This window comes from Megascapheus bottae, chromosome 17, assembly GCF_031878675.1.
Source record: "Megascapheus bottae isolate mThoBot1 chromosome 17, mThoBot2.hap1, whole genome shotgun sequence".
NCBI lineage: Eukaryota > Metazoa > Chordata > Mammalia > Rodentia > Geomyidae > Megascapheus > Megascapheus bottae.
The window spans coordinates 29,243,085-29,255,903 of NC_143525.1; the positions used below are offsets into that span (position 1 = coordinate 29,243,085).

General features: G+C 38.3%; 1 protein-coding gene across 2 annotated transcripts in view; it reads right to left on the bottom strand.

Moving 5' to 3' along the window:
- Positions 1-1,864: 1,864 nt before the first annotated feature.
- The window catches only part of Taok1 (TAO kinase 1), a 96,252-nt gene continuing 85,297 nt past the window's right edge, over positions 1,865-12,819 (bottom strand). For both annotated transcript variants that reach the window (XM_090350549.1, XM_090350548.1), the window contains exon 20: positions 1,865-11,005. In XM_090350549.1, the coding sequence (XP_090206675.1) occupies positions 10,544-11,005 (462 nt within the window). In that variant the 3' untranslated portion in view covers positions 1,865-10,543. The remainder of the gene's footprint in view (positions 11,006-12,819) is intronic.

The window sequence follows — 12,819 nt, forward strand, 5'->3', positions numbered from 1 at the left end:
AAGATTTCTAGATAGTTTTAGTATTTGAAGATCAGATCACAAAACTAATCAGAATAGAACATTGAGCATTGAGAGATAACAAAGATTTTAATGAAAACAGCCTGACAAAGTTACCAGAATGTTTAAGATATGCAGTAATTGGGACTGGGCACAGTGGCTCACACCTATAATCTTAGCTACTCAGGAGGCTGAGATCTGAGGATCAAGGCTCAAAGTCGGGGGACTCTTATCTCCAATTAACCACTAAAAAATCGGAAATGGCACTGTGTCTCAAGGGGTAAGGAGGTAGCCTTGAGCTGAAGAGCTCAGGGATAATACCCAGGCCTAGAGTTCAAGCCCCACAAATGACCCCCCCCCCCCAAAAAAAAAGATATCCAGTAATAGTGCCTTTGTCACAAATCCCCAAGCTCAAATTTCCAAGTTAAAATGGAATTTCATTAAAACAAAAGACATGAAGGCCTCCTGGTGGCATGCTCTTGTAGCTCCCACATTTGGAAGGCTGATGCATGAGGATTTCGAGTTTGAAGCCAGTCTGGGCTACACAATGAGACCTTGTCACAAAAACAAAAACCCCAAAATGCATCTCTCACCTTCCCAGCCTCCCCTATACATTAAGGCAGTATCTTGTCACAATGTTTATCACTAGTGTAGTGGAACAAAGTTTTTTCTCCAACTTGTCTTCAAATAGTAAGTAAATCCAATCATAGTTTCCCTGCAACAGTGGGATGGTATTATTTCTTAAATTTCCCCACATGCTGTCCCATTGTAGAGTCTAACAGAGCTTCTCTGTATATTCTACATTCACTGGCATTGCCTCTTTCTGTAGATGAAGCTCCAAACACTAACCAGGCCAGTTTTGTTTAATGAACCACCAGGCCTTCTGCTCTGGGCTAACAATTTCTTAGCAGGCTTAAAAAGCTCCCTGAGCCAGGCACAGTGGTTTACGCCTGTAATCCTAGCTACTCAGGACTCTGAGATCTGAGGATCAAGGTTCAAAGCCAGCCTGGGGCACTCTTACCTCCAATTAGCCTCTAGAACATGGGAAGTGAGGCTTTGGCTCAAGGGTAGGGTGGTAGCCTTGAGCTGAAGAGCTCAGGGACAGCGCCCAGGCGGAGTTCAAGCCTCATGACCCCTCCCCCCCCCCCACAAAAGTAAGTTCCCTGATAGCTGGGCACCAGTGGCTCATGCCTATAATCCTGGCTACTCAGGAGGCTGAAATCTGAGGATAGCAGTTCAAAGCCAGCCCAGGAATGATAGTTTATGAGACTCTTATCTCCAAAACAGGAAGTGGCACTGTGACTCAAAGTGGTAGAGAACTAGCGTTGGGTGAAAGACATCAGGGGCAAAGTCCTAAGATCAAGCTCTATGACTGACGACGACCACCACCCACCACCACCACCACCACCACCACCACCACTGCTGCCGCCGCCAAAAGCCACAACAAAAAAACAATACCCCAACCAACCAAAGAAAGAAAACCCAGCATACAATGCACAGCCCCTCTCCCTCCATGGCTTCTAACAAAAGTCACCTAAACTGCTTTAAATAACAGGGCTAAATCAGATGGTCTACTGTAGAGTTAAAATGTGATGATTTTCCATCAGGGAGTGGAGAGGTTGTAGTTACACTGGTTATGACGCAGGAATAAAATTTAAGAACCTGTAACAGAAGCAAGAGAAGGATCAGCTCATACCCAGAACGTTCTAAACATCTATTCCTATTCTCCATGTTGAGGCAATTTGACTATAGCATTTGCCTACATCTTACTCATTCTCTAATCCCCACATCTACCTACAATTGTGCCTGCAACTAAAGTGTATCTTTATGGCAATAAACTATGTTAAAGAACTGAACAGACACTCTGTGTACTAAAATTACTTTATTACAGTTGATTTTTTTAAACATTTCCTTTGCTATGATACAAAGGATACTTACAAACAAAATATTACATAGTATGACCTTGTTTTCGCTCTTATGTTCTGACAACTTGGTAACAGCTTTAAATGCACAATCTATACAATTAATACAGGTTATATATGAACTATAAGGTATGCTGAACCAGAAGAATACTGACAATATACTGTACAATAAGCCTTACCAGTTAGTGCTGTGGACCATTTCTATCAAAAGGAAAATGCACATCTGCACAGTCACCTTCACCAGCTGCTGCTGACAGTGAGGGACAGGCTTCTTTCCCCGATGCAACCCTGATAAGCCTCCACTGTGGGTGTCTGTTTGGTCCAAAAATCGAGAGGACTGAATAGAGTTAAAAGTTAGTCATCAGTAAAGTGGTAGAACAGTATACTTTGCGCATGATAATCTTCTACCACAGAAATCAGTCCCAGTTTTAACAGACCACAAGTCCTTTGTCCACTATGAAACCCCTACAGGCTCAAGGGCTTTAGATGAGAAGATGAAGGCTGCCAAAAAAGGAGGCAAGGAACCAAGCCAAAAATCTAGGTCTTGCAAAAATTATCATTTTTCCCTTCACCAAAGGGAACTAGAAATGTACAAATTCATTGATGAACCTCAATGATATCATATCAGTTAGCTGATAACCCTCATTTTATCTGGACCCCTGACTTGTGGGAATAACTGAAATAAGACTGTGGATAATATATACCACTTTTAAAACAAAACATCTTGCTTAAAATATTCCCTTTAGCCACCAAAGCTGGTCCTGGGCTATGACAGGTGTGCATTCATCTCTCAATGGTCTACTCAGAAATGATAAGGTTACAGCTTTTTTTTTTCCTTTTTTTTCTTTTTCCTTTTTTTTTAAATAAAAAAGCAATTGCCTGAAGCACTGTCATTTTTTTAAAAGTAAATAGCAAAAATAAAAATAAAAACCAACCCTGGCATTTGCACAAATGATGCAAATGGAGTGATATGGCCTTTAAGGAAGAGGTTAGTAGAAAGAAACAAAAGTGAAGAAAGCTCAAAGAAAAGGATGCATGAATTTCCTTCTTTAAAAACAAAACAAAAAACAACAACAAACAAAAAGACCCTACATGTGCAAAAAAAAAAATCATGCTGTTTGAGGAAAACAAAGGGGAATGAGTACATAAAACTAAAAGTATAAATAATGCTTGGATGACTGGTAGAAATAGAAACCAACCTGGGTTACAAATAGGATTATACATTCAAGATGCTCTTAAACCCAGTGGGATAACTTATGTTAAAACTGTGTTAATAGTTAACTTTAAAAATCTCAAGTTTGTTTTTAAATCTTCACAATACAAGCAAAGCTGTTTTTAAAATATACACTATACATATTTCTCATAGTCTCTCCAACCTCATTAATGCGCATTAGGCTTTTCCATATACTAAAATGAAGGGGGTTCTGAAAGCTAAATTGCTTATAGTAACCCATCCATTATTTAAATGTTTAAGTTTTAAGTGGATTAAAAACTTTTATAGACTTAGATAAATAGGATTTAGCAACACAAGTGTTAATTTTAAAAACTCTAAAGCATTTACAAATAATCAGGTTGGAACAGTCTAGGGAAGTTATGTGCACTATATTTTAAAATGTTATTTACATCTGACCATTGTTTTAGTAAAAATTTCCCTAAAAATTAAAAAAATGGACAATTAATCTGTTCTAAGCTAGCGGAGGATCATAAAAGGTAAAATAAGAAAAAAATTATTTCCTAATAGAAACCCCACAGCTCCCTCTTCACTTGGATTCTACTCTATGAAACCACTTGCAACTTCTAGTAGGCTCATTTGTCAAGTGTCAAGATAATGTGGTAAAATACCTTCTTAGATAAATTACTGGCCTTAACTGGACTTGCCCCCCTCCCCCCACTTTGAAATGTCTTCCCACCTGTGTCTCTGGCTTGGATTATTCTGGGACACATGTAATTAATCAGAGGGGCACTTTAAAGTAGGCACAATTCCCATTTAACATGGAATAAAAGGCAGAAAATGTTAGGAAGAAGGGGTGGTAATTTCTTGGACAGGATGAAATGTAAGGAAGAACAACAGCACATTTGGAATGGGCACCAAAAGACAGCTGACTGGCAATATGCCAGGGGCAGCCAACATCTTGATAAATATACTTGTTTATGACACAAAAAAGGATTAGAGGTGTTCCAATACCCACTAGGCTTTTTGCTATGTGCCAAATGGTCACAGAGACCAGCCAGAAACTGCAAATATTATGCAGCTTGCAACCTTTTAAATTACATAATTAACTCTATGACCATTTGCAATTTACAGTAACAATAATAATGTTCATGCCGGAGCAATGTACTTGAGGGCTAAGAAAAAGCAAAATGTGCCACTGAGAAACCTGTTCCCATATAACTGGTCTTCATGCTTTCAAGTGGCTCTAAAATACCTTGGTTACTAAGCCAAGCCATGCAAAAGCAAAGAGTACATACTTTTCATTAACACTGGTATTTCATTTCTACACCACTGAGCTCAAAGTTGCCATAGAAACATATAACACAAGTACTGAAAGCATACAATAGAGGGTTCATGGATTTTTAAAAAATGCATTTCCCTCATCTATGTTCACCAGTCTAATACCTTGGCTACAAGGCTTATAAGGAAGGGAGGCTAAGTGGGGGTAATGTCTAAGGAAAATAAGTAATTCTGGAAATAGGAAAAAAGTTCCAGAAATGGGATCAATGTGCCAGCAATAAGCATAGTTCATTTCATTTGAAAATTCAGTTAAAGAGCCCATAAACAGTCCCAAACCACAATGTTATCACCTGCATAATTTACATACACATTAACACACTTGCACTTTATAGACAAAACACACTTCTGTAAACATGGCCACTGGGGAAGAGAGGTTCCCTACACCTCACTCATGACTGAGGACACGGTCGTCAATCATTATATTAAATAAAATTACCTAGCCTTAAAAAGATTTCAAACCTGACCAATGATTATTAAGCTTCATTTCCCTCTGTTTAACAACACTTAAGCAATAATTCTAAAAATGTCTCCTAGGATGGTTTCAGGGTTAGATGCTAGAACCATAACTGGCAATGACAGCAACTCCTCTCTAGCTGGCACAGACCTATATAAACTTTAGTACAAAATCAAAAAATACAGAAACTAGGTCAATTTGTTAGCTACATATTTACAGATAATTACATGATTTTTCACTCACAATTGCTAAAAACTATGAGTGAAAGGAAACTGTGCAGGTTGAATTACCCGTACTTTGGGGGGAATTCTTGGGCATCAAGATACCCTTATTCATGCATTCACAAATCTCACCTTCTCACGTTTTAAAGGCAAACTACCTACAGATGTAAGGATTAGTATATCCAGTGGGCACCCCGTTGTTTGAGAGGATTAACCCTTTTCTCTATTTAATGAAAAACCCTTGTATATTAATAAAAAACAAACATGAATACAATCAGACAATCGCACACACACAAATATCTCTGAAATTTCAAACAACTTGGATTGCTGGGAAATGGTTAACAGTGGTGATGACATGGTACATGGCTCCCCAGTTTTAATTCTCTGCCTTTATTTTCTTTAAAAAATATCTAGCTTTGGGCGGGTGGGAAGTGCAAATTTAAGAAACCCACAAAAGGCAGATAAGGTGCACATCATTTTACATATTTCTTATGATCTAAAGATTATCATTAAACCAAATGGGTTTTCCTCCCTTATGAGTGATATTTTGGAAATCTGAACATAAACAAGGAGGAAAAAAATTGGTCAGTATAACTTTAAAGGGAGCTACCAGAATTCAGTAGAAAATATAAATGCACAAAAAAGGGATAGCTCTGTTTTACTTTTCTTGACAGTGCTTAGTAGAAGTTTTAGAAATTAACAATCATTTCCAATGTAGATCCACTGTAGTGATTTCAGAAAAGTGCAGACAACATAACCAGACACAGCAAAACAGACTTCAATCAGTAGTCCCTGCATACACGAGGCAAGTATGCTAAGTGTACAGCGTACTTCATCTTTAAGGGATCTGAGGATGGGAAATTTCCAGTTCGTAACAGCGAATAGTAAGTGAGGGCCTTTTAAAAGGCAACCCTACAACCTGGGTGGAGATACTATTATGTTAGGTGGGAAAAGCAAAAACAAGAGAATTTGTTTCTCTTCAGTGATGATCTGTATTTTGGCAAGCAGCTCAAAGAGGACAGCCCCCAAGTTTTGACTATGCTTCTTAGAGAAGGGCTTATGAAATAAAATCTTCCAACATTACAGGAGAGTCACACCTACGACATCTTAACAGTACTATATTCTGATATGAATAAACATTAGGACATTTCACGTTGGGAGTATGGGTAAAATGAATCGTATAAATCTCCAAGAAGAGTTGTTAGTCGGGCCAAATTTCTGCTTGAATAAATATATTGGCTCAGAAAGGGTGGAAGGTGCACAAAAAACTTACTGTTAGCAAGCAAGAAGAGGCAGTTAAAAGAAGAAAGCTCTCATACCACATTCTTCTCTTCCAATGACCATATCATGTTGATTTTATAATTAAGGAAAACTTTGGCTGTTTGAATAATTCCTTTCTTGGTTGCTCTGATCCTCAGTTAAATACATAATTATTAGCATTAATGGAGTAAAAAAGAATGAGAGGATCAATGGCATTACTAAAATGAAACACATACCTGAAGTATATAAATATTGAGTCACTGCTTTCTTTTCATAATCTCTGCAGAGTAGTCACCACTAGCATTCCTACTTTCCATGGTTCATTTTTCTCTGCATCACTTATTTTTCAATGCATCACAATACAAACTCATAGAAACACTAACTGGCTCCTTTCCAACACAATATTTTATGGTTTCATATTTTACTTAGCTTCCCACTAACAGAAGGGATGTGAAAAGGGATTAAAAAGGAAAAGATTGTATCTAATAGTCACCTCTTAAATACCAACCCAGAGTATTCATTCTTTAAAAACACATGCATTCTTGCCTTAACTGAGGATTGAAATAACAAAAAAACAACAGAATGTTACGTGCTCTGATGGAAATGTACAATTATGAGTTACACCCATTCATTTATACACACATACACTCATATGTATGTACAATATATACATACAAATGATAATAGCTATACAAAAATGTGCATATTCAACAGTCACTAAAAGCCAGTAGATCGTGGTATAATACAATTTATTTCCACTAGTGAGTGGCACAAATGAGAAATGCAAAGGAGGTGTTTCAAGTACAACGAAGTAATTTTTCACAGGTGAGAATAAATTGTATTATTCCAGTGTCCAACACAATGCATTCTATAAACCTTAACATTTCAGAGAGTTACTAATGTCTGCTTTATGGTCTGAAAAACGTAGAGTTTTCAATTTTTGAATAGTGAGAGAAAACTGGTGGAAGTGGGAGAGAGTGCCCAGCACTGTTTTAGTGTTTTGAATGGTAGTTACCTGATGTCCAGGCAGCTAAAAAATCATGACTATGCTAAGAAATTCAATTACCAGTAAGTCCTTGACTTAGAGTACTAAGCATATTAGTACTGTGGGTGTGGCTTCAGATGCAGGACTATTCATCTCTAGGTATAGAAATGATTAAAAAGAATGGCAGCTCTGAATAAAATAAGACTTTTTAGTTAACATCATCTATATAATGAATATGCATTTAGATATCTAATTTTGGGTCAAAGATGACTTTAAAATGGGAGAAAAATATGTGCAAAGGGAAAGATAATATAGGGATTACAATGTCTCAAGGAATGAGGTGCTGCATTTTTAAAATGCTTACCCCAAAAGGAGAGAAGGGCAAATACAAGGATCTTTATAATGCCAGGCTCTGGATACCAGATATAGCCTTTACAATTTTTGATATGCTATACAAATTTCCCATATTTTTAACTTTCTTAAACATATAAAAGGAGCAAAATCCAACAACTGGGGAGGAGGTAGTACTAATTTGATCAAATATTGACATTTCCACAGATTCAGAAAGTGCTACTCTTTCTTTAGGACATCTCAAAGCCTTTCAAATTTTCCTGCTACTAGTTTTACTAATGTGATGATCCCTATCACGCATGAGATTCCTCAGAAGTTATACCTCACAAACACACACAAACCACTTAATTTGAATCATTTTTGTAATTTACATATATTTTAATCAAATTAACTTAATGGTATAATCCAAGAATAGTTATGACCTACATGTAAAATTTCATTGCCACACAATTTAATTACAAAGCCCTATCGGATAGACATTTTGAGTCAATATACCATCCATCTTTTTAAAAGTACATATGCTCTGTGAGGACTCAGTAACTCAACTTTGACTGAAACTCACAACTGGATTGTAAAATGTATCCATTGGTAGCACTTCGAGTTTGTAAAAATCGTACAAACAAATTTGATCAGCTTTTCTATTCCAACCCTCCAGCAGCAGGCAGGGACAGAGCTATGATGTATGATTTCATAGGTATTAAACTCTATCCTATTTTTTTATACTTTATAACATTCTCAATTTCTCAGCATTTTTCTATTCTCAATTTGCTTGAAACACTATATATTTTAATGCAAAAAAGATAGTGAAAAATACTAAAAGCCCTTTGCATTAGATATGACAAGCATTAGTCATGTCTGCCCTATAAACTGAGCTGAAACATGGCTAAGAGGACAATACATGAGTGTGCTACTTAAAACAGCTACACATTTGTGTGAATTCCACTGTCATTGATGATTTTGGTTTTCAAAGGATATACATGAAAACATTAACTTTTTCTTCCAGTTAGCATTAAACCAACCAGAAACTTCTGAAGGGGAGAATTCATGGAACCAAAATAATATACTTGGGGAAGATTTAAAATGTGGAGAAAACCAACACCTGACCAGTGGCAGATTGTAATTTGGTCACTAATTTGCTCTAAGTGAATAATACAATTGTGAAGGACCCAGAGAGTTCTACCTTAGAGCCCTCTGACTACATGAAAAGCAGGATCCAGAGTTAGCAGCAAGAGTTCTTCAAGACAACTAGGAAGGAAGCATGACAATAACTTTGAAGAAACTGTCACTGAAAAAGACATTTTTTTCAAGTCATATTCACAGCTCCCCAACTACCTCCAACTCAACTTTCGCACAAGTAGTGGAATACCAAGTAACGTTCAACATCGGGTCGATCCTTCATTGAAAAACAAAATAAAACATTCCCCACTCACGAGATTCCCTGACCACTATAATTTACCTTTTTTTTTTTTGGTGTTTTTATTTTTTTATTTTTTTAGTTTTTGTCTTTCGTTTGCCAAACTCACTAGTTCCTTTTCAGTAGTACTTAGCACTGCGGCTTGAGACTTCCGGAAGTGGTGTTTCCTATTGTGTGGTGTTAACACAATCCTAAATGGTCACTAAGTCTCAATGAACTAGAAGTTTGTAAAGTACTGCAGCAACAAAAACAGCAATTAAAAAACAGAGGACGGGCACATGCAGCAAAATTTACAGTGGTGACAAGGGTTAGTCAGCAGCTGGTAGTCATTGGCTCAGTGACTCCTGGTTCACTATGGCAACTAAACGTTTTTAAATAAAAGACTATTCTACTTGTAAACAGGAAATCTCATAAGCCAAAAGGGGATAATCAAATTATGTCTATGTAGTGTGATGAGTATTCCAATAGATAGATGGCAGTTGGCAAATATGGCATCATTCAAATACCACTGGCATTTGATTTGAATTGGCTATATGTCTTTGTGTTTGTACAAAGTAAAAGTACTGTCTGGGGTCTTGAGACTTAAAGTGTTTAGCTCAGATGAGTTATCACAGTATAAAAACAAAACTGTTAGCGTTTATAGGTTTCATCTTCTTCCTCTGCTGCTGGAAATACATAATGCATGAACTTTCAGGGGTTCTCTCACGCTTCCGGTCTTCCCCTTGGAAAGCTTTCATCACAGAGCTTGTGAACTCCTTAATTTCATCTTACTGTGACACAAAGAAGGCACAACTGAATGGAAAAATATCACTGACAAAACTATGAGGCATTTGGAAAAAGAACTAAATTTCTACCATCTGAAAAGGACAATACAATCCTTCAGTATTTGTAGGTTTCTGCTTTACTCCAAATGGGGCTAAAAAGTCAGACCAATTTAATAAAAAATATACACTGGCGAGGAGGGGGGAAAGGTATGTTCCAATAATAACTTGTTTCAGCATATGCTGCCTGCTGTTAGTGGCTCACACGAACTGGAATATGGAGGAAGAAGGCTTTACAACTTCTCATATAGGATATGGACACCCTAAAGTCACTTTGCTATATTTTATTTTTGCAGTATTAAGAAAATACCCTCTATCTAACCAATTTCTTTTAACCACATGCATGAGATATTTATCAATTCCCCTTTTCAAAATTTCCCCAAAAGTTAAACACAAACAACATCCCCCCCCACAAAAACCCGGCAGCCAAATACTATGACATCCCAATTAGTAAACACAAAACAGAATGCTTTACAAAAACAAATAAAATATACCATATGCACTCAGCTTCCACACTGTAGTACCCAAGTGAGGAGGCTGCTGTGATGATGTCTGTAGGCAGTTTCTTTTGGCAGACAGCTCCAGCGGAATTGCCATTCTCAATCATTATGTGTAAGACATGTGTGACCCATTGGATATTTGTGAAGTGACACTTGTACTTCTGCTCATGCCCTGCTCCGTCCGTCCCCCAGAAGCTGTCCGCCTTAGAGCCTGGGGGCTATTGCGGACTCCCATACTGCTACCTCGAGGTACCCCTTGCATTGGCCCTGAGGGGTGACCCCATGGTTGGGGTCCACCTTGCATTGGATGGCCCCAAGCTTGTGGTGGGCCACCCATAGGATGACCCCAGTGAGGTCCTGGACCCCCGGTAGGATTGTGAGACCAACCAGAAGCTCCTGGGTAGCTGTGGCTGAATGCCTCAGGGGAGAGATTAGAAAGGACCATATTACTAAAACCTAGTCTCATGCTTTCAGAGTCAAAAGCTTCAATTTCTCTGGCTTGACGCTCTAGTAGGCTTCGTATTCGTTCTGTGCGTTCATTCTGCAAAGCCAACATCTCCTCTTCAATCTGTTATTGGTAGGGGAAGAAAGCAAAAAAGGAGATCAATGTCTTTATTTTTTAAATCTATAAATTTAGAAATTACTAAAAATAAACCAGCTATATTATAAATGTATACTTAAATCTTTTATTTATTTATTTTGCCAGTCCTGGGGCTTGAACTCAGGACCTGGGCACTGTCCTTGGGCTTTCTCAAAGCTAGAGCTCTACCACTTAAGCCACAGTACCACTTCTGGCTTTTTCTGTGTATGTGGTACCGAGGAATCGAATCCAGGGCTTCAGACATGCTAGGTAAGCACTTTACCACCAGTCCCTGCTCCTGGCCCCTAAAACTTGTGTGTGTGTGTGTGTGTGTGTGTGTGTGTGTGTGTGTGTGTGTGTGTGTACGTGTGTATTTATGTTTGTTGGTCATGGGGCTTGAACTCTGAACCTGGGTGCTATATCCCAGAGCTCTTCACCTTAAAACTATCACCCTATGTATCCAACCACAGGGCCTCTTCCGGTTTTCTAATGGTTAATTGGAGATGAGTCTCATGGACTTTAGTGCCTGGGCTGTCTTTGAACTGTGATCCTCAGATCTCAGCCTCCTGAGTACCCAGGATTAGGGGCATGAGTCACTGACCCAGTTTAAAAAAATTATTTTATAGGGCCAGGAGTTTGGCCTAGTGGTAGATAGAGTGCTTGCCTAGCATGCATGAAGACTAGGGTTCAATTCCTCAGTATAACATACATAGAAAAAGCTAGAAATGGTGCTGTGGCTCAAGTGGCAAAGTGCTAGCATTGAGGAAAAAGCCTAAGGACAGGGCTCAGGCCCTGAGCTAGTCACCAGGACTGGTAAAAAAAAAAAAAAAATTACAAAGAGATGTACTGCAGGAAACAATTTATGTTTCTTTTCTTTTCTCTTCCTCCTTGCTAGAACAGGAGTTTGAACTTAAGAACCATGTGTTTGCTTAGCACTCTATCACTTGAGTCATTCTTCTAGTCCTGCTTTTTGCTGACTGTTTTGGAGACAGAGTATCTGTGTTTTTTCTGCCTTACCTGGCTTTGAACTTCAACTACTGGATCTGAGAAGTTGACATCCTGAGCAGCCAGATTAAAGACGTGATAAGCACTGGCTCAATTTGTGTTCCTTTTAATTTTTAAAAATGTTTGTTGGTATTCATGTGGTACCAAGTAACTGAAACCAGGGCCCCATGCATGCTAGGAAGGCACTCTACCACTAAGTCACATTCCCTGTCCTAATTTGTGTTTCTAAAATGGACAGAAAGAATCTGGTTCTTAAAAGCATCAGTAATATGGATGGGGATGGCTCAGTGGTAGAGTGCTTGCCTAGCATGCATGAAGCCCTGGGTTCGATTCCTCAGTACCACATAAACAGAAAAGCCAGAAGTGGTGCTGTGGTTCAAGTGGTAGAGTACTTAGCCTTGAGCAAAAAAAATCTTAAAAAGTCGGGGGCTGGGAGTTTGGCCTTGTGGTAGAGTGCTTGCCTAGTATGCATGAAGACCTGGGTTTGATTCCTCAGTACCACATATATAGAAAAAGCTGTAAGTGCTGCTGTGGCTCAAGTGGCAGAGTACTAGCCTTGAGAAAAGCCCAAGGACAAGTACTAGCCTTGAGAAAAGCCCTGAGTCCAAGCCCCACGACTAGCAAAACAAAACAAAACAAAACAAAAAAAGGCAAGAGTAATATGTTTACTGAAGTAATAAATCAAGTGAAATTATCATTCCCCTAATCCATCAGCAAAAATCTGTTGAAAAAAAAAACAGGAAGGAAGCCAGTTGTATCAGATATAGCATAATGTCACTCTAATAAAATCAAGCTGG